Below are 25402 nucleotides of genomic sequence, written 5' to 3' on the forward strand. Positions count from 1 at the left end.
AAGCCAAAAAAATAGGTGTTATCAAATTTTTCACACATCAAGTACATTGACAGGAATTTTCTAATAAAATAACAACAAAAATTCAATATTTATAAATATTTACTAGGAAAGTATCCAAAATTTATTTACATAGGTTTTTACATATTATTATAAAAATATACTGCACATATTATACCAAATATATAAAATCACACAATAATAATCATTTTGCAATAAAATATATAATCTCTTATAATAATTGACTAATATCATAATAATGTAAATAACTGATCTTTATAACAGGCAGAATTAAAATTGGAAGTATAAGCAAGTAAAATAACAATTTCAATATAAATATCAAGCGTACTTCAGCAAAATAAAAATATCAATAATCAATATAGTTAAAGCTGCCAAAACATATCAATAGTATATAAAAAAATAGGGCTATATTTTTTATAAAAAGAAAATAGAGAGTTCAGCAACACTAATTTGTTTAATTCTTCATTACGTACAAACTTGGTTAAATCTCAAAAGAAAATTTGACAAAATTATCTAACAACATGATGTAATATTAATTAAACAATTAAAGGTTGCTGAAAATCTTGCAATACAATTGCAATAAAATTATCTTATACAATCTATTTGGTTTTTTAAAATCTGAATTGATAACCAACTCAAAATTTTGTTTTTTTTCAGAGGAAATATTTCTTAAAATGGTTTACAATACCTGCATATAGTAATCCTTTGTTGCTGATTTTGGCAACTAGTTTCGGTTCATTATTGAACCATCTTCAGGCCTCAAGATGTCAAATAATCACTTCATTCGAAGGTCGTTAATAACAGAGTTCAATAAATAAGACATATACAAAACACGATACACGGAACGGACGCACATTACTAAAAACACAAAGGGACATTGACAATAGATCGTGACCGGGCTGAGGTAAAGTCTAGACTAGCGGTCAAAGTGGTCTATGACGTTGTCTCTGTCTTCTTATCACCGGTGCGTGTTCATTCATTCATTGTTCCCCTCCAGTATCCTAATAGCTGTATTGTAAATATAGTTGGATTGAAAGGAGAGTTTATCGTTCAAAACGTTTTAATGTGAAAAATATGGAAGTTTTACATTTTTCGCAGGACCGTTTAAACAGAAACACATTGGAGGAGTTTAAAATATACAGAGCAGTTAAAGCAGACCATCAAAACGTTTTGAACGATAAACTCTCCTTTCAATCCAACTATATTTACAATACATCTATTAGGATACAGGAGGGGAACAATGAATGAATGAACACGCACCGGTGATAAGAAGACAGAGACAACGTCATAGACCACTTTGACCGCTAGTCTAGACTTTACCTCAGCCCGGTCACGATCGATTGTCAATGTCCCTTCGTGTTTTTTGTAATGTGCGTCAGTTCCGTGTATCGTGTTTTGTATATGTCTTATTTATTGAACTCTGTTATTAACGACCTTCAAATGAAGTGATTATTTGACATCTTGAGACCTGAAGATGGTTCAATAATGAACCAAAACTAGTTGCCAAAATCAGCAACCAAGGATTACTATAGTCCTCGCCACCCTAAGTTGAGGCAGCCGAAGGCCGCACTACATATACGCCGTGTGGCCTTTGGCTGCCTCAACTTAGGGTGGCGAGGACTATATATGCAGGTATTGTAAACCATTTTAAGTATAATACAGTAATCCGGAGGCTAAACAACTATTTTTTGAAATATTTCTAAATAAATTTTCTAATAATTTACGACAAACTTTTTACTAGGGTGGATCATGGCCATGTATAAGGTGGATGGTTAAGAAAATGCCTCCTGTGTTTATAGCTTAACAATAATATTCAACAAATTAATGTAAACAGATTTATAGTTAATCAATAAATTTTCAAAGACGGGACACATGTTTCTATAACTGTCAAAAACATTCGGTAGACAAACATCCTGAGCAACAGTAATATAAAATATCGCAAGTCTTTTCAAAAGTATTGTTTTTGTAATTTTAATCCTCAATAAAGTCGAATAAATAGATAGGGTATAACATTAAAGGTTAGTTAAATAGTGCTAAATAAGCTCACTGAACTTATAACATTAACAATGCTTTGAACATTTAAGCAAAAAATAGATAATGCTTGAAAACCTCTAAGTGTACATTTCATTATTTCAGAAACACGGTTGTGTATCTGATCCATACTTGATTATTGATGTTCAAGTGACTAATTATTGGTGTAAGAGAATACAAGGCAAAGTGGAGAGAGAGAAGACCAAATATGTCATATGTTTTGTGCGCTGATTATGGACACATTTATACAACTACTACACATATAGGGGTTACAAACAAAGTGGAACATGTGCATAAGCTACAACACTTAATTGTTGGATACAAATTTTGAAAATAACCCTAGTAATTGGTAAACATTGAATTCCATACCTATTTTGACAAAAATCACATTTAAGTAAACAAATGTTAAAGCTATAATGATTGCATTGTATTTAGTGCAATCGGTAAGTTAGTTGTCCAGCAAGTAATAATTTGCCAATACTTTGACACACTTTTCAAATTGAGACAATGTTGAAAGAAAACTGACAGAAGATATAAAGAAACCCAAATTATACTTGAATTTAAAGGAAGTAAATTGACTCCACATTTGTTCAGCTAAAGCAAAGCATTAGTTTGACTTAACAACATTCAACATTGTCATAAGAATGCACTTGCTTTCATAAATGAACCATAATCCAAAATTAAACAAGAATACCTTTTTTTAAATGAGTTGTGAAACTTTAAATCTTGTTATAAAACAGCTTAACTAATTGTGCAAAAATTATAACAGTCATTTATGTAAATCTGACATTCAGCAACAATAACAAATTGTTAATTAACCCTTTGCAATCAGAAAAATTACTTTTAGGTTGTCTTAATCAATTTTAACATAATCAATCAAGTCAACTGAACTGGCCACAATCGGCAGATAAATTTTATTTCCGTTGGTTTTGCCAACCTGGAAATGCTTGGTAGACTAGTAGCACTGGCCAACAAATATACCTTTTTAAAAACAGTTTCTTTTTTAAACAGCTCTTTTTCTTCCTAAGGAGTAATCCATATGGAATAAAATCAGCTGTTGTGAACATCGATTGTAGGCAATCACATTTGTCAATTGATGTAAGGTAGTAGATTAATGAGGCGTTCTTGTCAATAATTCGACATATTGCGATAGTATAATGTACACTAACACAATCACAATAGACAAAATAATTGAATAATTTACTAAACAGCTGCTTGTTTGCATTAGCAAAATTGAGAACAAGTTAGAAAAAGTTTTGAGAGGTTATCTTTACATGAAAACTATTTTGTTTAGTACCTTAGTTTGCTTGATGGTGCAATATGACAAAAATATAGTTTATTACAAGGGCATAAAGATTCTTTTCAACCCGAGCTCACTTTACACCCTAGGGATGAAATATACTAATACACAAAACATTATACATTTTTAGGTCTACTGAGTAGTAATACCTAATGAGCATCTTTTAAACTTAAGTTATTATGTGCTTGTACAAACACCATCAGAATAAACAACAGCAAAAAAAAACCAGTGCTACTGACTGCACAAGCAATATCAACCAGCACAAGAACAAGTGGTTTAAATAAATTATTGGATACAAATTAAAAAAAAAAAAAAAATACTAAATTTGACTAATTTGAGTTAAGAATAAGACGAGACCTTCCCGATCGGAACACCCATCACCACTGCGCCGTGCCGAGTGCTTCCGCATCATACCGTGCATAGCCAAACTGTTCGCGGCAAATTGTTTTCTCACTGTCATTGTAAAAATGTATCGTATGTAGGTTAAATTTAAATTAAATTTAATTTAACTGTCATAACCTAACCAAACTTGCTGATAATGAAAAAATCAAATGAAGGTTTACTAATCAAAAAATAGTTCTGTTCATAAAATAAAATTATAAATGCCTTAAATTCTAACAAAAGATGTACAGTTAAGAAGTAATCATATTCTAAGTTAAATCTTTTGACAAAAAGTTAACGTCCCCGGTGAGATTTGATCCGGCTGCCTACAGTTCATCAGTTTAGTACGGTACACTATCCACTACACCACCGAGGCTGATGGCTTTAGTCCGTATCGTTGCGGTAATGGTGATTGGTGTTCCCTCAAGAGAAGAGACTGACATCACGCCATCGGCACGGCGCGGTGATGGGGTGTTCCGATCAAGAAGGTTTCGTAGAATAAGTAGTTGATCAGAACATTGGAAAGAAATAATAATGTATATTATTCCTTTCAAAGGATATAAAATATATATTTGTATAGACACGGTTAAAAAAAGATCACAAGCTGTAGGAATTACACTATTCACTATAAACATAATAAATTTAACGCATTTACCTAACTAATATAAGTATTTGATCTGCTGTCTGGTGTAGTGTTATCTATGTACATTGCCCAGTCCATACCATTGGACAGTTTCACGGCCCAGATCTAGAGATTCCAGAGGAAGTGACACTCCTCCCAGAAACTCATTCTCCTGCAGAGGATCGTGGTTCCACACTGTAGCCTGCAGTACACGGTGTTGAACTATCTCCAGTGGCATACGATACTCCAGCTGTATAACACAACAACTGTTGTAACATCTATCACACACTGGTATCATCTAACAGGTCATTGTAGTAGTTAGTAAGTTGTGTGACATAATGATAATACTCACCATTTCCATGAAGGACGGGTGGCAGCTCCTCCTGATCACCTTGGTCTTGCGTTTGGTCTGCTTGTGAGGGTCTGGCAGGAGGTACACCTTGACATAGGTGGAGGGTTCTTGGCCATTAGCTGTTGGTAACTCCCGAGCATGGTGGACCATTACCTGTCCAAGAAAGTATCTTTTAGTTTTGACACAAAATGTTTTTTTATTAGTAAATTTTGATTTATCTCTTTTTCAAAAATTTAAAACAATATTGGCCTTACCATGAGAGTGCCCCTTTGGTAGTGCAAGGAGAGTTTTAGCTGTCCTCTCAGCCTCCAGGAGTCACTGTTGATAATCCTCTCCTTCTTGCGTTCTAAACAATAACGAAAACATGTAAAACACATGATCCTGTAATGTGAACAAGCCAAATGTAAAATTTACAAAGAATTTCAGCAATACTTCAAACTGAGGTTAAAGCCTATTGATCACATGGTACGTGGTCACTCCCCCCCCCCCACGTGTCACCCAAAAACGACTTTGGCAGTTAAAAAATCATGTTGAGCAGAGTTAAAAGAAATGAAAAATGGGTTTTTTTGTTAGGTTAGTTAGTCCAGGCAACGAATGCTAAAAAAAGGGTATAGAGGGAAATGTTTGGAACACAATTTCTGACTTCGTAACTTTGTTTAGTATAGTTAGGAGGTTAACATACCAAAAGTCCCCGCCTCTAGCCCTTGTGCTGTGGGGGAGGGGGGGGCTTGAAGGTACCATTTTTCGGTTTTTTGCTGATATCTCGGAAACCATGCGTCCAAGCGAAATTATGCTAATATACAAAATGAAAGCTTATTAAATTTCCAGAAAGTTTGTAATTTACCATTTTTTGATATCTTGTATAGTTTTCGTGTTATTTGCTATCAAAAGTTTTTAAATTTGGAAAAATACATTTTTCTCATGTTTTTTGTTCTTTTTGACAAGTTGTCTCTCAAACTATGCACCCAAAAAATAAATGCTGGACATAGGGTTGTAGAGAATTAAATTCCCTTCAATAATATATATGACTTTACTAGTTTACCTCCTTCCGTTCAGATGTTAAAGCAAATTAACCGTCAGTATAAAAAAATTAAATTTAATTAAAATTTAAGAAAATTAAAATCTAGTGTTGGGCAAGGAATTTGAAGTCTTGCAACAGCTGTTGACTACTTAATATTTCAGTTTATCACCTTACAAAGTCAACTAATTGGTTGGTATATTCACTATCATGTAGCTAAGGTAAGTGATGGGCGTCTAAAAATAGCACAGATACACTATAGAAAATATATACTTGTGGGCTGCCTAACCAGCTTCCTCACACTTGATGATCTAGCTAGACTATTGTAATGGGAAAATATGGTGTTATAACCATGTTTAGGCATATAAGAGTGTCTATATGACACTGGAAACCAATCACAACCATAAAATTGAAACCAAGACAATTGACATGTTTAAGTAGGAATTAACATAAAACATTACATTAGTGAGTAGCCTTAGCCTACTATTGAATCAATTCAGCCTTGCTATCTTAGTTTGGAAAGGACTACCATCCTCATAATCGTTTTTATCCTCTTATTCTCTAAGAAAGAAGGTAAGGGACATCTTTTTCTGGCACCATAAACTATCTTAACAAGGATTAGATGATATTTTGAACGCGATTCTACTGGATGTGACAAAAAATCTTCAGCATTTGAGAAAAGCAAGGTTGCGAAGTTGTATCTGAATTCCCCAGTGGCCCAAAATGCATCATCTGTCTTTCACGCCCCCTCTCCAACACCACCCAAATAAAAAAGGTAGGGAAAATGTACATCTTGATTTGATATGAGCTTCAGCGAGAGAGGTATCGTGCACTTCAACTTCAATCTATACAGGTAGAAGTCAATTTTTAAATCTATGGTCTCCATCAAGCCTAATATCTCTTGTCTTCCTCCGACTGATGGTGCTTTCAAACATCGTTTCCTATCATGTACATTCCAAAAGGTTCAGCTGTGGCTGGGAAATAACCTGCCTTCTCTTATGTAAGAGTGGAAAAGAATAATAAAAACTCTGTAGTAACAGAGTACACTCAGCATGAAACTACACTGAAGGATATCCTCAAAATTTTTTTCTGCCTATGCACATAAAACTGTACTCGTGCAAAATCAGGTAGCAAAAAAGCAAGCCTAAAATAAGTATGCCAAAAATGTCAAAATGTTGTCCCTGGGAAAGATGACTAAGAATATGAAGAAAAACAGTATACCTATTTCCAAAATAGGTCCGATGGAGAAAAAAAGGATACAAATGATGAGGATGGTAGTCCTTATTAAAATAAGATAGCAAGGGATAGAATAGTAGGCTACTTACTGATGCAATTTTTTTATATTAATTCATTCAAATATGTAATTTATCTTTGTTTAAATTTAATGGTTGTGATTGGTTTCCAGTGTCGTATAGACACTTTTATATGCATTAACACGTTCGCTGCTACGGACGTTCCGGAACGTCAGCCGGGCTACGGCGCCAGGAGCTAAGAACGTTCCAGAACGTCACCGTTCATTGTTGTTTAACGTTGCTATGGATAAGCCAGCACGTCACAAGCGTTCTATATTTCTTTGCAGCTCGTGGGGACGTACTTTTCTGACAATAAAAAATATAGTTTTTCCAAATCACCACCAGGGTCGTTTGGAACAGGGCTTTGTTTTACCTCTTTCCTGCTAGATAGCGATACTACTTTAACGACTGTAACCTGGGTAGTGCTGCTATCTATCAGAATCACTTAGTACTATATCCAAAGCCAGTTGTATTGCAGAACATTGCCATCCAGTATAACTACTGTTGTTTTTATTGTAATTCAGTGTATCGGTGGCAATGTCACGCAGCGGCCGAGCGTTAGTTCAGCAACTGGCGCCGTCCCGGCATCTAGTGCTCAGCAGCGAACGTGTTAACATGGTTATAACACCATATTTTCCCATTACAATAAACTAGCTAGATCATCAAGTGTGAGGAAGCTGGTTAGGCAGCCCACAAGTATATATTTTCTATAGGGTATCTGTGCCATTTTTAGACACCCATCACTCACCTTAGCTACTTGATAGTGAATGTTCCAACCAATTAGTAATGTGAGGTGATAAATTAAAATATATTAAGTAGTCAACAGCTGTTGCAAGACTTCAAATTCCTTGCTCAACACTAGATTTTAATTTTCTTAAATTTTAATTAAATTTAATTTTTTTATACTGACAGTTAATTTGCTTTAAAATCTGAACGGAAGGAGGTAAACTAGTAAAGTCACATATATTATTGAAGGGAATTTAATTCTCTACGACCCTATGCCCAGCATTTATTTTTTGGGTGCATAGTTTGAGAGGCAACTTGTCAAAAAGAACAAAAAACATGAGGAAAAAATGTATTTTTCCAAATTTACAAACTTTGGATGGCAAATAACACGAAAACCATACAAGATATCAAAAAATAGTAAATTATAAACTTGCTGGAAATTTAATAAGCTTTCATTTTGTATATTAGCATAATTTCGCTTGGACGCATGGTTTCCGAGATATTAGCCAAAAACCGAAAAATGGTACCTTCAAGCCCCCCCCTCCACCACAGCACAAGGGCTAGAGGCGGGGACTTTTGGTATGTTAACCTCCTAACTATACTAAACAAAGTTACGAAGTCAGAAATTGTGTTCCAAAAATTTCCCTCTATATCCTTTCGTTGCCTGGACTAAGTTTCTCATCATTCGGATATGCAATAATGGTAGAGGGCTGATTTCAATTTCTCACCCTTGAGTTTCTGCTCGTGGATACTGGCCTCCTGTTGATCACGCAGTAATGGGTGAAAGAATGTGTAAACAAGGTCACTGTGGCAGATCTCATCAGCCATCTTGAACAGTGACACCAGGAATCGCTTGATGTCCACCAGCCGCTTCTCTGCCACTTGCTTGATGTTGGATCTGCCCATGTGTAGCGAAGTGCTCTGCAGGCTACCACAGACAAAAGGATAAATAGATATCATCAAAGTGCTCTGCAGACCATTATTTTTACATTCTTACCTTAAACAACTGAGTTATATAATTTAATTATAAACAATAAATATATATAGGCTAACTGAAATGAATAGCAAAATAAGTTGAGATAGATCTGTACCTGTAACACTTAGCCAAGGGAAAATGGATGCAAAGTTTCTGCTGGAACTCTACAAACTCCTTGTATGAGCGGAACAGGTATGTCGGGTCTCTCTGGCTGACTCTCTGTACCCTCAGTATGTATGTGTAGTACTTGTCTGGGTCGTATCGCTTCTGATACCCATACACCTCCACACTCTGTAGTCTACCCTCTGCAGCCATCCTGCACATGCAAACACAATATAATTTTCTTATTATTTTCATATTTTTTAAAGCAGTCTTTTTCAAACATTAGATTTGCCCATTTACGTGGGCCTCAAAGGCCAGTGAATGGAACATAGCAAACGAAGCAAGAGTCATCATAAATTTTAAGAGGCAAAACCGGGATGGGAACCCAGGACATGCCTTTGTTTCACAGACAATCGCACTACAAACTGAGCCACTGACTCGCCTTCAAACTAGGCCTATTAGGCAATATGTCTTGTTTAAAACATGGAGTTTCTCAGTAGTCATTGTAGATATACAAAAGATTTATGGAATCTGATTTTAAAATACTGCAGTATAACCTCGATAAGAAGTGTCTCAAGGGGATTAGGAAAATAGTCTTGTTATCGAGATGCTCTTATTGTCAAGAATTGTGTTATCAAGGTCATTTCGGTCAGCAGTTGATTTATTACGAACACTGTCACAAACGGGTAAATAGTAGGAATGGACGGGTCCCAAAATTTCAGGAAATTTTCGGGAAAAATTTTTTCTAGATTTTCGGGATGAGATTAAGTTACATTTTAGTCGGGAATTTTTCAGGACGGGATTTGACGGGATTTCGACAATTGCGCCATGACCACGAGTCATTTCGACGATCGTGCCGTGACCCGATGTCATTTCGACCACAGCAAAATTATGAGCATTTCCCACGGCCGTGTAGACATCATCATTGACTCCTGCGGTCACAGAAACTTCATTATCGAGGTTCGGGACGGCGGCAAAATCATGAAAATTCCCGACTTAGATATCAAAATAAAGACTAAATCCCAACTTTTCAAGACCTTTTTGAAATTTAAATACTAATTCCCAACTTTCCCAGCTACTAGACAACCTGTTGACCGAATTGACATGGGAACTGTTTCATACAGTTATGTAGAGTTGTATTATCAAGGTTAATATCTCTAAATGACTTGTCTTAGAGGTTCTGAGTTGCCTTGTGACTTGTAAAAAAGGCGTCTTATCGAGGTTGTTTTGATAAAAACAGTTGTATTATAGCGGTTAATTTAACATTGAGTTTTTTTTTTTGCTTTTTCAAGGGGATGAAAACTGCACTTGTAATCGAGGTTGTCGTGTCATTGAGGGTAGTGTAAACGATTTTCTACTGTATATCCAATGGTAAATATTGTAGATTTTGAAAATAAAAATTTACGACTAAAAATATTGGGGAAATATAACTGTTGATTACTCAACTTAAAATAAAGCATGTTTTCTGTAGCCTACTGGAGCTAAAATAGAGGTAATCAGTTAAATAAGACACAAATATAATATCCCAACATACGAGTATGTACGAGGAACAAAACTGAGCAGTTCCCCATCATTGTGGTCTCCGGTAAACCTCAGTTGTGCCAGATTGTGAAGGAAGAAGTTGAACTGAGTGAACCAGGACTTGAGGGAACTCTGGATCATACGAGCAAACATGGCTGCTGCCTCAGGATTAGTCAGGTCCAGCAACAGTGAGCGCTGGATGTAGCGGACAGCATCCATGGTCACACCAGAGATACCGGAGGAGGCCATCTACACAAACAAATAAAGTATGCTCAAAGAATATCATAACAAACTCTAACTTTACACTACATTCCTGAAAGAAAATTAAAATTATAAACTAAAAAGTTAAAAAAGTCTAGTACAAGACATAGGACAATACTTACTCTACGGGAAGAAGTGAGGAATCTAAAGAAAATATAATGGAACAAAATACAATCTGGAGAAATGAGATATTCAAGGGCTATTAAGATTTTTAAAAATGGGATTGAGTTAGAAATAAAGAGATCAGAAGAGGGCTAATTTAAGTCTGCATAAGGGAGAAAGTAGAAAATAAATGAGATGGTTTGGATACAAAAGGAGATGAGGGAATTTCTAGGTAAGTAGAGTTTTTGGTGATAAAAAAAGAGATTAAGAGAGTTTGAAGAAGTTAAGTATGAAGTAGCAAGAGATTTGGAGATGAGAGGAGTGAGATGAGAAATAGTGAAGAAAGTGTAACTGAATTGAGGGGTAGGAGAAGACTAAGCCTAGTCGACACCCAAACCCAGTAATAACTGGAATGGATACGTCGCTGGTTCATAGATTTGGAATGAATTGCAAACATCACAATCCTGCTGATCCATTATGTTCAAAATTTAATTTAACTTAGATAGATAGAACCATGTAAAATACTATAGAACGAATGTTATACTCACCAATCCGAATAGGTTGAGTATCAAGTTGCCATGTTTGCGCACAATGTTGAATGCTTGACAACAGAGGTCCACAAAGTGATGGAACTTGGCTGAAGGCTTGTCTCCTCCATTGATCACATAGGCCATGTCTGAGGTCAGTACAAACGGTGTCCGGTCCCTGCAACAATCTTAACTAAAGCTGCTGCCACAACCTGTACTCTTCAACAAACTGCCAATTATCAAACTTTAGTTTAGTTCCTATCAAAATTATTTTTTTATAGGGATTGGTCGGTTTTTAAAGTTGGATGTCGGTTTTACCAGTTTTTAGCAAACTGGCAAACTCTATTTTGAAAATTTAGCAGTCAGCAAATTAAAAACGCAAAGAATTTATGGAAAACACTTTTTTGGATTATTGGTTGTCATGCAATAATATAGTCTTCACGATCGCCTGTGATGATCTTAACAATATCTTTAGTTTTTTGATAACTTTTTTCATGCGATCACAGGAAACACTGATGATGTCTTCAAGATTTTGCTGCAATCACAGGAGACAATGATGTAATGTTCGATAAGTCAAATTTGGTCTTGGAGTTTTAACGGCAATAATCTACGAAACAAAATAAACTTACTAAATCCATCAGTAAACCTTACACAAAGAAAATTTCCATGGGGCTTAGGCTGAGATATAAATGGATGGTATTTTATCTAAAAAAAAAGAAAACTATACTGAGATCTGATAAAACAAAAATCAAACTCAGAAAAATTGCAACCGTCACATTACTTAGTTTTATGTAAGATCTTAGAAACAGGGAAATTTGTGCAATTCTTAAACATATTATATTAGTGTTATAAAAGCAAACAAATTAAAAATAGTAATATAATAGAATGTAAAATTTTAGATTGAATATATTTTTGTACTAAATACAAATGTTTTACACTAACAGCCTACTGAGTTACTGAGCTACAGTAAGAATACCTTTTGAAGTTGCCAAACATCTGAGCGTCGCCGAGGAATTTGCCAAAGTCAATGTGGAACAAGTGTCCGGATGTCTTGAGCATGATGTTGTCGTTGTGACGATCACAGATACCCAACACATAAGTGGCCACACTGTACCCTGCGCAGGATGCTGTAATATTTTCAGGCCATGAGCTCAGACATACCCAACAATATCACACATGGTAGGTATTTCCCCTGTTGGCTGAATCAAATAACTTTGGTTTGGGATTTAATATAAATAGCACGTGTATATTCAGAAGAGACTAAATATTAAGTTAACTATTCGAACCTCTTTTGGGCTTTCACTATAGTTCGGCCGCTTAATAAATAAATCTGACAATTTTAAGAAAATATTTTGTGAAAATCCAATCAGATAAATGGAATTTCGCTTAGTCTGCAGGTTTGCTGCAGTGGGGTATTTATTTTTGAAATTCTTATTCCCTCAATTTATAATTTAATTTAGGAAGGAAAACTACTACCAATTTATCTCAATAGCATGCTATAGTTCAGCCGCTTTACGGAAACTCGCTAAAATTATTATCGGAAAAACAAAAACAAAGATATCATAATAATCAGAAAGGGCAAGAATGAGATACTTTAGCAAAAATAAATTTAAATTTATAACATGGACCATATTTATTGTACCAGTATTTGAAGGTTAAGTAAACTGTTTTACTTGTAACTAACTGTATTTACCTGTGAAATTAGCCACAGCTCTCTCATACTCAAGAGCGGAGGGATTGTGCTTGGCCAGCCACTCTGCGATGGTTCGGTCCTTGAATGAGCCTGCAGGACCCAACTCTACCACCTGTATCTTGCGCAGCGTCTCAGCCTCCGTCACCATCTCTATCATACCTAGACAAGTAAACATTATAGGAGAGGATGAGATGTAAGTGGTTATTCCCTCCAGAATCCAAAACATTTTAAAAAGAACTTTGACTTAACTTTTTATTTGGACTACAGTATGTAGGCCTACCTATTTTGGTGTCGTCAATCCATTATCTACTATTAGGTGACTAACTTTAAAGTGTCATGAGATTGTCAAATTGATCAAAAATACATATAATCACAAAAAAAAAAAAAACATTTGAAAAGAGATATAAAAAAATTAGTAACATTGTGGGAGCCAAATGAGAAACTTTGAGTACCGGTAGATATTTATCTGGGAATAATCTAAAAATGAGATTTAATTTAATCACTTTCGATTTCAATAGGCCTACCTCTCTTGGTGCCAGTGGGTACACATGCGAAGGTGACCATCTTGAGATCCAGTCCCTCCTTCAGCCACAGTTTGTCCATGATACGGATCATCTGCAGTGTTAGCATGTCCTGCTGTAGATCATCTCCAACCTGGGTAACAGTTCATCATAGTTATATTTCTTGAAGGTAGCTGGTTCAATTTGTCATTGAACATACAATAGGTAATGATTTTTAATAATGAATTAAATTCATAAATGGTGATATTCCACAAAAGTTGACATTATATTGTAAACTTTCCAGGGTTTGGACAACTCCTTTAAAAAATGTAAAACAAGTGATTAAAAGGCAATCATTGCCATGAAATTCATATCATGGCATTCCACACTATAGCTTCTTAACAAACTTTCTGTCATTTCCCTATCAAACTACAAATAATTCTTTTAATGTTGCATCTATATGATGCTTTACGTGATGATTTACCTTAAAGATAGCAGGGATGATGCAGCTATCACCACAGTTGAAGTTGATCTTGAGAGGGAGAGTGTTGGAGGGGAAGTATGAGCAGGAGCGCACTTGTACCCCAGCCACCTCCATGCTCGGCCCCAGCGGCAGACAAGTGCTAGTAGCCTCCAGTGACGCATGTACACCCTCCAGTGAGGCTAGTAGAGCCTTCATCCTGTGTGACTCCTTTGTGGTCTTCACTGTCTCTGCCACCTCATACAGGCTCTGTGTAAACAATCATCTAATGAAGCTTGTGCTGTGAGCAGTTTGTAGTCTGCTTAAATTTGGATGAATGACAATCCAATATGGACAAAATTAATCACATTTAAAGGTCCATAAATATTAACTAGATGTAATTGATGTACTAAATAATCAATAAATCATTAAACAATATGGACTTTGACAAAAAAAGCTAAACAAAATAAAATTGTTGTGTTTATTTTTTATGTTGAGAAACTGAGAGAGAGACGACTGATCAAGCAGCAATAATACATGCCAAGATCTACTGCATAGTTAACATAGTAAAATTGTTAACAAAAACTTGTATCACACTTTTAAGACCAGTTTGTCAGTTGATAATGCATCAGACAGCATTATTGACCCAAAACCCTCTCATTAGCTTTCATGAATTGTAAAGACTTCAACAATGTTCAATATTCAGGTGAAAAAAACAACCTAAAGAATGTTGTTCTTGAAACAGAATGCAAATGTTTCACAAAAAACTTACGACAAGAATATAGTATTTTTTCACAAAATAAAATATTATAAAATAATATTGACTAATTAAAATGATAAATCACCGATCCAACACAACTTCTCTTCGGATGATCATTATGTGATATGTTCTAACCTTGACTAGGAGTTGCTGAGACATGAAGCGTTGACGAGGAGCTTCTCCAGATATCGCCAGCAAGGCTCTGAGGATCAGCTGCAGACGACGGAAGTATCTCGCCTCACACACACTTTGGTCCTCTACCCCCACCTCACTGGAGTTCTGTTATAAACAATACCAGAAGGTTCAAATACAATTTTTGGTTGAACTATAAGTGGTGGAAATTTTATAAAAGGCCTACCAAGAGAAAGTATCCCCTGTGAAACCTCTCTTTTTTTTGGTTTTGTATGGGTAGACTTTCAGTTTTTTGTGATTTGAATCTCTGGATATCAGATTAACACATACTCTCATGTTTTCGTTGCTTCCTGAATCACTGGTGATATATTATTTATAGGGTTATATAAGTTATATTACCTTGTTCGCCAAGTGATTCTTGTCCTCCAACGTATTAAACGTTTTGTGACAAGCAGCAATGTCAAATCCCACAAAAACTTCTTCTAAACCATATGGTTGCATCACAATCTTTCTGACCATATTCAGTGAATTAGTTAGTAGGCCTACATTAATTTTTTTTTTTAAATATATTTGTAATTTGTACAAGTGTGTCGGAAAGACTGAGACGTGACCATAAGTTAAAGTGACATAAAATACGTTTTTGTGGGATTTGACAATGATCTTTATCGTTGAAAGGCGTAATCCTTTGGAGGACAAGAATAACTTGGCAATCAAGGTAATATAACCTTATATATATATAATACATAGGCCTACTCTTAGCTAAAAGACATTGGTGATTGGCGGAATTTGAACAATGACCTTTAGAACAGAAGTGTTGCATTTTGGTCAAAGACCAACTGCACTCCTTGATCAAAGAAATTGTGATTGTGATTAGTTATAAAACATGAGATATTGTAGGCCTGATTCCTCAATCATTATGAATCTTAATGTATAACCAGAATACATTAGACAATCAATTGCTCAATAAACATGTTAACATTTGCTGACCTGTGGACTGTTACCCGGCAGAGCCTGAGTGAGCAGCCAGTAGAGGTGGTGAGCAACTCTAGGTGATGTTAGAGCTCTCTCCAGTAACAGTCTGGCGAGAGGAGAAGTCTCGTATGTCTCATGCTTCAGTGCTTGTACCAGCTGAGGCAGATAGTCTACCAGCTCATCACTAGAGAGATCCTGGATCCAAGATACAGCTACTCTTCGCACCTCTCTGTCTGGGAAACTGTAAATACACAACCATCATTCAGTTATTGAAGTAGGCAGTTGGCGTACCAACTTGTAAGTAGACAGACTCTGAAGTCACAACCAGCTACTTGCTGCAGTTTTCTGTTAAGGAAATAACATATAAAACACTGTTTTGATCCTTTTGCCTAAATTTTAAGTTTAGCACTGATATGCGATTTCCTTTACTTCAAATTGTTTTTATCTTTCAATGCTTAAAATAAAATCTTGTTGGAAGTTAAGATTGTAATAGGCAATTTACTAATGTAGACATCCTTTGAATGACAAAATGTATGAGATAATTAGGGGTCTGCAAGTCTCCGATATTTTCGGGTTGGGTCGAAAAAAACATTTGGCCTGAAAGATTGGTTTGGGCAGGAATATTCTGTCCAAGTTTTAGTGCAAGCGGTTGAAATTTTGAGTCACGCTCTTATTTTACAGTTGCAGAGAGCATCTGCAAATATACATATTTAAAAAATTATGCTTCCACTGCTATTGCAGGAGACATTGATGAGTCAGCATTTTGTCATGACCGCTGAAGGTGCTCACAATTTTGCTGTGACCGTGGAAGATGTTCATGGTTATGATGTGACCTTTTAGAAGATGTTCTTAATTTTGCCCTGACTGCAACAGACAATGTAAGATAGTGTATAAACTTGCAAAGTAAACCAAGACTGGAAGGCCCAAAATTTCTGACCTGACCAGTCGCAACTCAAAGTAAAAAAGTAAGGCTTCAGGCATAATATTCAAACAATTCTGAGTTTAGAAAGCATTGATCATGATTCAATTGTGTCATGTGTACTTACAAGTAGCATTAAAAAATTATTTCCTTCTGCAATAACTTTTATATATAATTTTTATCAAATTGGTAAGACATTTAGCAGAACAAACCATGGAAGTAGGAGCTGAAGGGCACTGACAGGTTCCAGGGGAGCCCAAGTGTGCAGCATAGCATGAAGATCAGACAAACAAGCATAGTCCCAGCTGTGGGCGGCCAGCAACACCTTGGGTAGGGCTTGAGGCTGAGACACCAGGTAGTGCCTCTTCTCCCACAGAATCTCTCTGTCCTCCAGTAGTGGCCTGGCAAAGTAGAACATTAGTATACAGATTTACTAAAAAAACCTAGAAATTGTATTTGTATTTTTTAGACTGTTCCCGTAAAAAAATATTAACGTCAAAACGCAAAGAATACCTGGTGAATGTGTCCTGAGCAATGATGTCCTTTAGCAGATCCTGTGTGTTTCCATCCAACGACTCAAAATCGTGGGATGTGGAGAAGGAGTCTTGTTCGACCTCTTTGATGAGAGGGGGAAACTCCACTCTACTGCCATAGTCAGGCAACTCCACCCCCAGCACAGGGTGAGTGTCTCCGTGGGGCTGGGTGCCAGAGGCGGGGGCAGGTCCCAATCTCTTGTCAGCTCCTGGAGGCCAGACAGACAACAACAGGCTGCCCTGCACCAGGACCCTACAACAGACACCTTACTGTTTAACTTTATGTTCATTCTGTGGGACTCCAACATTTTCGGGTGCGATGGAGCCCAACAGTTGGTATGGGCCGGGATTAAATTTTGGGCCAAACAAAAGTCAGATCGAGCCAAGCAGAGCTTTTTTTAACAATAGTTTATTCTAACAATAGCAGAGAGCTACTTTAAAGGTAAGTAATAAAAAATGTCCAATTTCGCCGAAATCATGGGAGACGATGATAGTCTTGTGACGGCCTGGCATATTTGCCTCATTTTGTTGTAATTTGTTAACTTTGAGCTTAAGCTGATTGGCCTTACTCCCTAAACCTGGCCCGTTGGCTATCACCGAATATTTGCTAGGTTGATGTGTCAACCGTATTTAGCAATATTGAATTTTATTTAACTTCACATAAGTCTCCAAGTGAACCTTAAAACTCGTATTCCAATTCATCTCATTACTTTGTAACCCTACAATAATCCTAACCAGACGTCGTGGCTTGGCCGGACGTGCCTTGGAATGTGCTAACTTTGCATGCACGTGTGTCGCGATAAGCAATGTTACACTTCTAGACTCAGTTCCTCGCTTCAGTTAGTTTCATTAATGACAGTTGTGATCGTTTGGCTGCAGCACCAGACGGGCGAGTAAATTATGGGCTGAGCGCTCAGCGTGTGCTGATTGGCCGATGACGGTCATGTGACCACGCTGACACTTCCGCTTGGGCGATGCTGAAGCCTCAGATCGTGCCGGAATGTAGCGAACGTCGGTAGGGTCCGCGCGGGCGGTCTCCCCTTTCTTTTACTCTTACTCCTTTCTTCTGTAAATCCGTGTACGTTTTTAAATTCATTATTGTAATTCGTATGTTATTCGGTTAGTCGCGGTTTGCTTTGTAAATTGTAATGTGTAATTTTTAATCGATGAAATTGTTAAAGATTAATTTATTTTAAGTAATAAAGTGTTGGCTGATCCCTATTCGCTTGTTTTAATGTTCGTTCTTCCTGCTCCCAACCGCTACGAAGACTAGAAGAGAGGCTGCTGTGACAGTCTCAAAGTCACAAGTTCGCTGTAAGGCTAAGAGCACACGGTCGATTTTTTGATTGGCCGATTAAAAAATTGGCCAAAAATAAATCGCCCTTCATTTATGTCTAGGCGCACACAAGGCAATTTTTTTAGTTGAGAAATGGATTTTTCGAGTGCGCTAAAGTTTCGAGTGTTCAAGCTATCCTAAAATTGACTTTGTTGAATTTAACCTGTGTTTGTGCTCTTCTAATTGGACCAAAGAAAAAAAGACAACGTAAATATTGGGTTTATGTTTATTCGGTAGTAAGTCAGAGACTTTTTAATTGACAGTTTTATAAACTGTACACTTGTTTATGTGATGACAGTAAAACGTTCATTAATTACTACGGAATGTCTGTTGAAAGTTTCAATTTTATTATACAGCTGTGGCCTTTTTTCTATTGCAGTTATAAACAGTTCAATATCAAACTATGCCACTGCCATGGTAAAAAAGACAAAATAGCAAAGAAAACAACACAACTTACACTGAAGTACACCGACTCCTGTGGACAAAAACAAGCGAAAAGCGACTGGCCAATTTTTTAGTCGACCGTGTACGCGGACAGGTAACAACATGTACATTACTGACTTCCGGCCGACAATCACCTCACCAACGAATCTGCAAAATGCTGCTTCGGCACAATTTTCGATCGCCTGTGTGCGCACTTCCATTCTAATACATGATGCCCAGATTGGCCAATGAAATAATCGCCTCAAAATAATCACTCGTGTGCGCCTTGCCTAACTATGTTTACAATTTTTGCCAGGATGATGGAAGATGTTCACGATTTTGCCGTTATCGCTCAAGATATTTTAGATTTTACTTTGACCTAGGAAGATGTTTTAGACTTTAATGTGACCTCGGAAGTTTTTTTCCCATGACCTCTCTATTAATATCTCTATATTATATAGAAGATATTCATGATTTTGCTGTGGATGCAGAATACAAGAAATATTTATTTTAACATTCCAAAGCAACCCGATTTTGGGTTTGCGTCTAAGGGGCAACATTCTTTACCTGACCTCAGATAAAAAAAGTCTGACCCACTGACCCCTAATGTTCAGTGAATTGTGTTATTATTGCTGAATATAGATTTTTGAAATTAACGTAAATACAGGAGGAAATATAAATGAAGGTTAGACATTTCCTTAATCTCTATGGGAAATGATCAATGAAATGAAATGAAATGAATGAAATGAATGAAATGAATTAAATGAATGAAATGAATGAAATGAATGAAATGAATGAAATGAATGAAATGAATGAAATGAATGAAATGAATGAAATGAATGAAATGAATGAAATGAAATGAAAATGAAATGAAATGAAAAAATATCTTTATTCATATGGTATACAGTCGCATACATTGAATGGCGTCACTAGGCTTAAAACTAAATCAAACTTACAATTCATTGAAACCATAAAGTGTTTTGCCAGTTAAGAAATGTTTAAGTTTTTTTTTTAAATTTGGAAATATTATCAATATTCCTCACCTCAGCTGGGAGTTTGTCCAAAAACCTTTTCCCTGCACAGGTGGTTTTTTTGTTAAAGAGCTCCAAATTATGGACACTGACAGCAATTTCATTTCTGTTCCGGGTAAAATAATTATGATTATCACCAAGTTTAGGGACCAAATTAGCATTAGAAAGTTTTTTTGTGTGTAAAATTGTATGAAAAACATAAATACTTGTGACGCAAAATTCTAAGGGGGGAATAAACTAGTATTCACCTAAGTCAGGCTAGGCCTACCCTAGAACCGGCCACACTCAAATTTCTTCCCCGGAGTGCTCAGAAGGAGCCGAGAAAAATCCAGGGGTCGATACGAAGTTGTCACGGCTTTGACTGATCAATTTATTTAAAATTTAATCGAAGGCTCAGAGCTCTAGAAGCGCTCAGGAAATCCTGCAGACGCCCAGTTGGAGCTATATCATCCCAGCCTTCGTAAAAGTGTTTTGGAGAATTTTGCCTAACTTTTAGAATGACTCTGTAGGGCCGACGAGTATTCAATCTGAAGCCAATGTGATTCAATTACTCGTAATGAACTTTAAAATAATTAGCTAAAGGCCTAGGTAAATAATATAAAATCGAATATAATGTAAAACCCAATCCCTACAGAGTCGTCGGGGCCTAATTAATATAATTGGACAGATAATTTAACGTGAGTGGTTTAAAATAAATTTAATACTGATTTTTGTAGCTGATTATTCAACTCAGCCTGCTCCCATTACTTGATTCTTTCACCCGCCAAAGACGGGGTTTAGAACTCAGACGACGAGTCTCGGGGTATTAAAACGTCGAATTAACTGGAATAACTTAAGTAATAATTTAATCGTGAAACGAACCGAATTAACGTAATTTAATAGCCAATTGGTTTAAAAGAGCCGAAAAATATCCACTGCTAGTCACTGGCAGGCAGGAACTGGCGGGTTTGTACGAGTCGGCAAGAACTAAGTTAATAAAATTTAGAAAATTATAATCGAACGTAAACGGATAAAATAAATGGCAGACGAGTATGCGTATGTTAGAAAAAGAATATTTAAAAGAAAGTAGGAAAGTCTGAAAACGTAGCTAACCTGAATCGATATCGTATGACGAAGTTAGTTTCGTTGTGCGAAGAGGCTTCTCGTTAACGAGTCGACGGTCGAACAACGAATAATCTTGTCCGGCTCAAATCATGATTCATGATTTCCTCGGTCGAGGCTTAATCGCTCTGGTGGTGAGTTCGAGAACTAGCCAACAGCTGATCGGAAATTCACCTGTTGAGCCGGTCTAGTTGTCTTTTGTCGTCTGTCGTTGGTCAACAAACACCATTTTGAGGTTAAGTGATGTTGTCATCGGCGTTAAATATTCGTAAAATCGGTCGTTTTAACTTTATTATGTGAAACGAAGTGCTATTATGAATAAATATATCGTTGTGGGTGTGTTTGTGTACTTCACTGTTATTAAAAGTAGGCCTACGTTCTTTGGCCCATAGCCCAAGCTAGGGCCAACACATAGGCCTAGGATTAGGATGTTGTGGATAAAAATCGGGTAAGTTATGGTGTTTGTTGACTAGCAATACGTTTTTACCCCCTTTAAAATTTGGTACCTCACATACTATACACAGTCATTATTCCCAATTTTGAAAAATATTGACGAGCGGAAGTATCCCATTCTAAATTTAACATAATTCTGATTGCACTTTTTTGAAGAGTAAGAATTCTATCCAGGTTTTGCTTAGAGGTACAGCCATAAATACTTATGCCAAAAGATATTGATGAATCGATAAAAGAAAAATAAAGAATCTTTAATGTTTCTATTGAGCAAAATTTTGACATTCTATTAATAGCATGGATACCAGAAGTAATTTTGTTGACTACCTGGTCAACATGCTTATTCCATGTAAGATTTTTGTCTAAAATTAATCCTAAAAACCTTGTTGTGGTGATTTCTTCCAATTTATTATTTTGAAATTGAATTACAGGCTGTACAATTTGTTTTCTTTTTCCTGTTGTAAAAACCATAAAATTACTTTTGCTTAAATTTAACAAGAGCTGATGAGAATTTAAAAAAGTATTTAGTATATTTAAAGTATCAGAACAATGATTTTCTAAATTTGATAAAGATGAATTGCTGATTTTAAAAGTAACATCATCAGCATACAGGAAGATATTACTACTGTGTAAACTAGTTGAAAATGGAATTGACAGATCCCTAATATAAATGAGAAATAAGATCGGTCCCAAAATAGACCCTTGGGGTACCCCATGGTGAATCTCTGTAAGAGGAGAAGATCTTGAGATTAACCTGTTATTTGTCAAATTTTTAATTTCAACGTATTGATATCTGTTTGAAATATATGATCTAAACCATTCAAACGAAATGCCATCAATGCCCAAACTTCTGATTTTATCTAAAAGAATTGTATGTGACACACTGTCAAAAGCCTTACTTAAGTCTAAAAATATGCCAACTGTTGTTTCACCTTTGTCAAGAGAGTTTATTACTGATTCTATAAAATCTATTGCTGCAGTTGTAACTGATCTTCCTGATCTGAAGCCATGCTGATTATTGTCATGTAAAGAATACGTTTCCCGATAATTTGTCAGTTGTATGTAAACTGCTTTGTCATATATTTTTGAAATGGTAGGTAATAGCGAAAGAGGACGGTAATTGGTTATTTTTTTTTAATCATTGTTTTTATAAAGAGGAATAACTTTAGCAATTTTTAATTTAGAAGGAAATAATCCACTAACAAAAGATGAGTTAATTAAATGCACAAGAGGTTTCACTAACTGATAGCAAGCATGCTTTAATATTGTCATGGGTATCTCATCAAAACCAGTTGAAAGTTTGTTATCAAAGGAACTGATAATTTTTAAAACTTCACTATCTGTGACTGGTTTTAAACTAAATTTAGTTTGGGAGGCTTGTTGAATTGGCTTGTTGACATGTGTGTTGCTATTTTGTGCAAGGTGAGGAAGTATTGATGAGGTTACATAGGTGCTAAAAAAATCATTAAATATTAAGCTAATATCTCCAGGATCAGTAAACAATGTATGATTAAAATCTATTTCAATATTACTAAATGCTGGTTTCTTGTTGGAGACCTCATTATTAAGGATTTTCCAGGTAGTTTTACATACATTACTAGATTGCTTAACCTTAGTCTCAAAATGTTTCTTTTTAGTAGCAATGACTTTTTTTCTAAAATCCTTATTCAGACTTTTGGCTTTATCAAATAAAATTTTATTTTTTGTGTTACGTGCCATTTTACTCATGTTTACAATTTTAGATTTTTCATTCTTCCAATCTTCTGTAATCCAGATGTTGTGGGTTTGGTTTCTTTGTCTGTTTGCATTTGCTTAATATTACCTTCCAGCCCGGTAATTAAGTTGTCTTTGATTTTAATCTGATTATTTAATTGAGAAATCCTAGTCTCAAGATCATCGATTTCCTTCCTATATTTAGAGCACAGTTCCTCAGACTCCTCCTCAGCTAACCTCAGGGATTTTTCCATCTTACTTTTCTCAAACATGAGCTGATAGTTAATCTCATTCAATTCTAATAAACTAGTTTCATGCTCAGGTTCATTATGTGTTTCTGGATCAAAAATAAACTCCTCAGCTGTTATTTTAAATGAATTAGCTTCACCTATAGCTTGTCTCAATTTACTAGTCACTCTCTTTGTAGGTAAAACATCTTCTACATACATAGAAAAATCAAACATATCCATCCCCTTGCAGGTGCCAGTCTGCCCCGTGCCAAAAAATGTTACATGATATTTATCTTTGTCTACCTTGGTTACAAGAGCAGGCCATGGCTGATGTCCTTTAATTTTTGCAAAAATCTTGTCATTAATTGAAAACATTATTTACAAATAGTCGAGAATATATTTACAATAGGTAGGTACAGTTTAATCTTCTTTCATTTGTATGCGGGTAATGTATATTTAATTATTGTAGAGTAAAATGGATTTAGGTAAAAATAAACATAAACAAACTTCGGCATATATGAATCCTTGAACTGAGTTACAAGAGATAAGATAAGGACCCCCAGCAGAGTCCAGTCAATCTGACCCTCCTTATCTGATCTGATAACAGACCCTTCTCTGCACTGTTATTTGAAATATTTTCAGGATTTTTAATCACATTTTCTTACCTAGCTGTTTAATTCTTTTCCACTTTGATAAAAAAAAGTCAAGATAACATTCACTAGTTAAAAGTACACAAATTATAGTAAAAATTATGTATAAAATTGCAGTATTTACTCATAAAATTAGCAAAAAATCAGGAGCACAAACTACACTAGACTTGCCTTGCTGCTCTCTCCCTCTCCACTCCTCCTAGTGCATTAATAAAAATATTAATTACAAGACACACACTTACAAAAGAAAGCTGTTATGTAAATACCCATTGTAATTGAAGAACTGCACAGCGGACCAGCCCAGCTCCACCTGAGTCATCTCCTGTGCTGCTGCTGCGTTCTCTCCCTCGGCCGCTGGGGTGACGGAGCGACCGTAGACCACCAGCACAAGACGGCACTCTCGGGGTAACTCACACACTGACATGCCCTCAAAGTTCAACCTGCACATTTCAAATATCCCAAATATTTCCAAAAAATTATACATTGAACAGTTAAGGGTTTAAGATATCTCCTTACCTGCTCTACACTAGGATGTATTAGGGATATTTTACAGAAAGTAATAGTATACACATTGATTTTATTAGTTTAGTTATTATACATTATACATTAGTTTTATTAGTTAGTAACTTTTGTTTGTTGAGAAAGACTCTATTACTGAAGAGGAGCTGGAAGCTCCAAAAAACTATGTGTTTGTGTGTTTCTTTGTGCATTTTCATCTATTTCGGCCAGTAAGGCAAGCCTGCTGTTAAACCTATCCACCACAAAATCCTTGAAAACATAAAAAAATTAAACAAAAGAAATTAGCTTTAATAATAATGTATGTGTAAAATATTAGAATTACCATGAATCAAAGACAATCCGGTTGTAAAGGGAGGTGGATGGAGATGTTGGCTTTGACAGTACAGGATGGCCTACAGGTCGGGTGCCGTGGTACAGCTGACCAGCGACCATGTATGTGTCATGGGTCCAACTGGCCGACAGACGATGGAGACACTCCACATGGACCAGTACTGTGTCCAACACCTCCGAGGACAGCTTGGTAGTGTCTGTAACACACAATATTGTGTAGGTATTCTAAGATTCTATAGACCATGTATGTGTCATGGGTCCAACTGGCCGACAGACCATGGAGACACTCCACATGGACCAGTACTGTGTCCAACACCTCCGAGGACAGCTTGGTAGTGTCTGTAACACACAATATTGTCTAGGTATTCTAAGATTCTATAGACCATGTATGTGTCATGGGTCCAACTGCCCGACAGACGAT

The 25402-nt window shown here is 36.0% G+C and overlaps 1 protein-coding gene across 1 annotated transcript in view; it reads right to left on the reverse strand.

Annotated features, from left to right (window-relative positions):
• Window positions 1-1467: 1467 nt before the first annotated feature.
• LOC128985761 (phosphatidylinositol 4-phosphate 3-kinase C2 domain-containing subunit beta-like) overlaps window positions 1468-25402 on the reverse strand; it is a 60311-nt gene continuing 36376 nt past the window's right edge. The window contains exons 17-33 of the mRNA XM_054405609.1: window positions 24974-25178; window positions 24399-24572; window positions 17179-17451; window positions 16878-17066; window positions 15762-15987; window positions 14778-14921; window positions 13907-14152; window positions 13447-13576; window positions 12923-13081; window positions 12206-12356; window positions 11251-11407; window positions 10353-10588; window positions 8832-9032; window positions 8469-8668; window positions 4959-5050; window positions 4705-4857; window positions 1468-4602 (exon numbers count right to left, since the gene is read on the reverse strand). Coding sequence (XP_054261584.1) covers window positions 4426-4602; window positions 4705-4857; window positions 4959-5050; window positions 8469-8668; window positions 8832-9032; window positions 10353-10588; window positions 11251-11407; window positions 12206-12356; window positions 12923-13081; window positions 13447-13576; window positions 13907-14152; window positions 14778-14921; window positions 15762-15987; window positions 16878-17066; window positions 17179-17451; window positions 24399-24572; window positions 24974-25178 — 3113 coding nt within the window. The 3' untranslated portion in view covers window positions 1468-4425. The remainder of the gene's footprint in view (window positions 4603-4704; window positions 4858-4958; window positions 5051-8468; window positions 8669-8831; window positions 9033-10352; window positions 10589-11250; window positions 11408-12205; window positions 12357-12922; window positions 13082-13446; window positions 13577-13906; window positions 14153-14777; window positions 14922-15761; window positions 15988-16877; window positions 17067-17178; window positions 17452-24398; window positions 24573-24973; window positions 25179-25402) is intronic.

This window comes from Macrosteles quadrilineatus, unplaced genomic scaffold (genome assembly GCF_028750875.1).
Source record: "Macrosteles quadrilineatus isolate MER2022 unplaced genomic scaffold, UCM_ALF_1.0 Scaffold_2__2_contigs__length_208266976, whole genome shotgun sequence".
Taxonomy (NCBI): Eukaryota; Metazoa; Arthropoda; class Insecta; order Hemiptera; family Cicadellidae; genus Macrosteles; species Macrosteles quadrilineatus.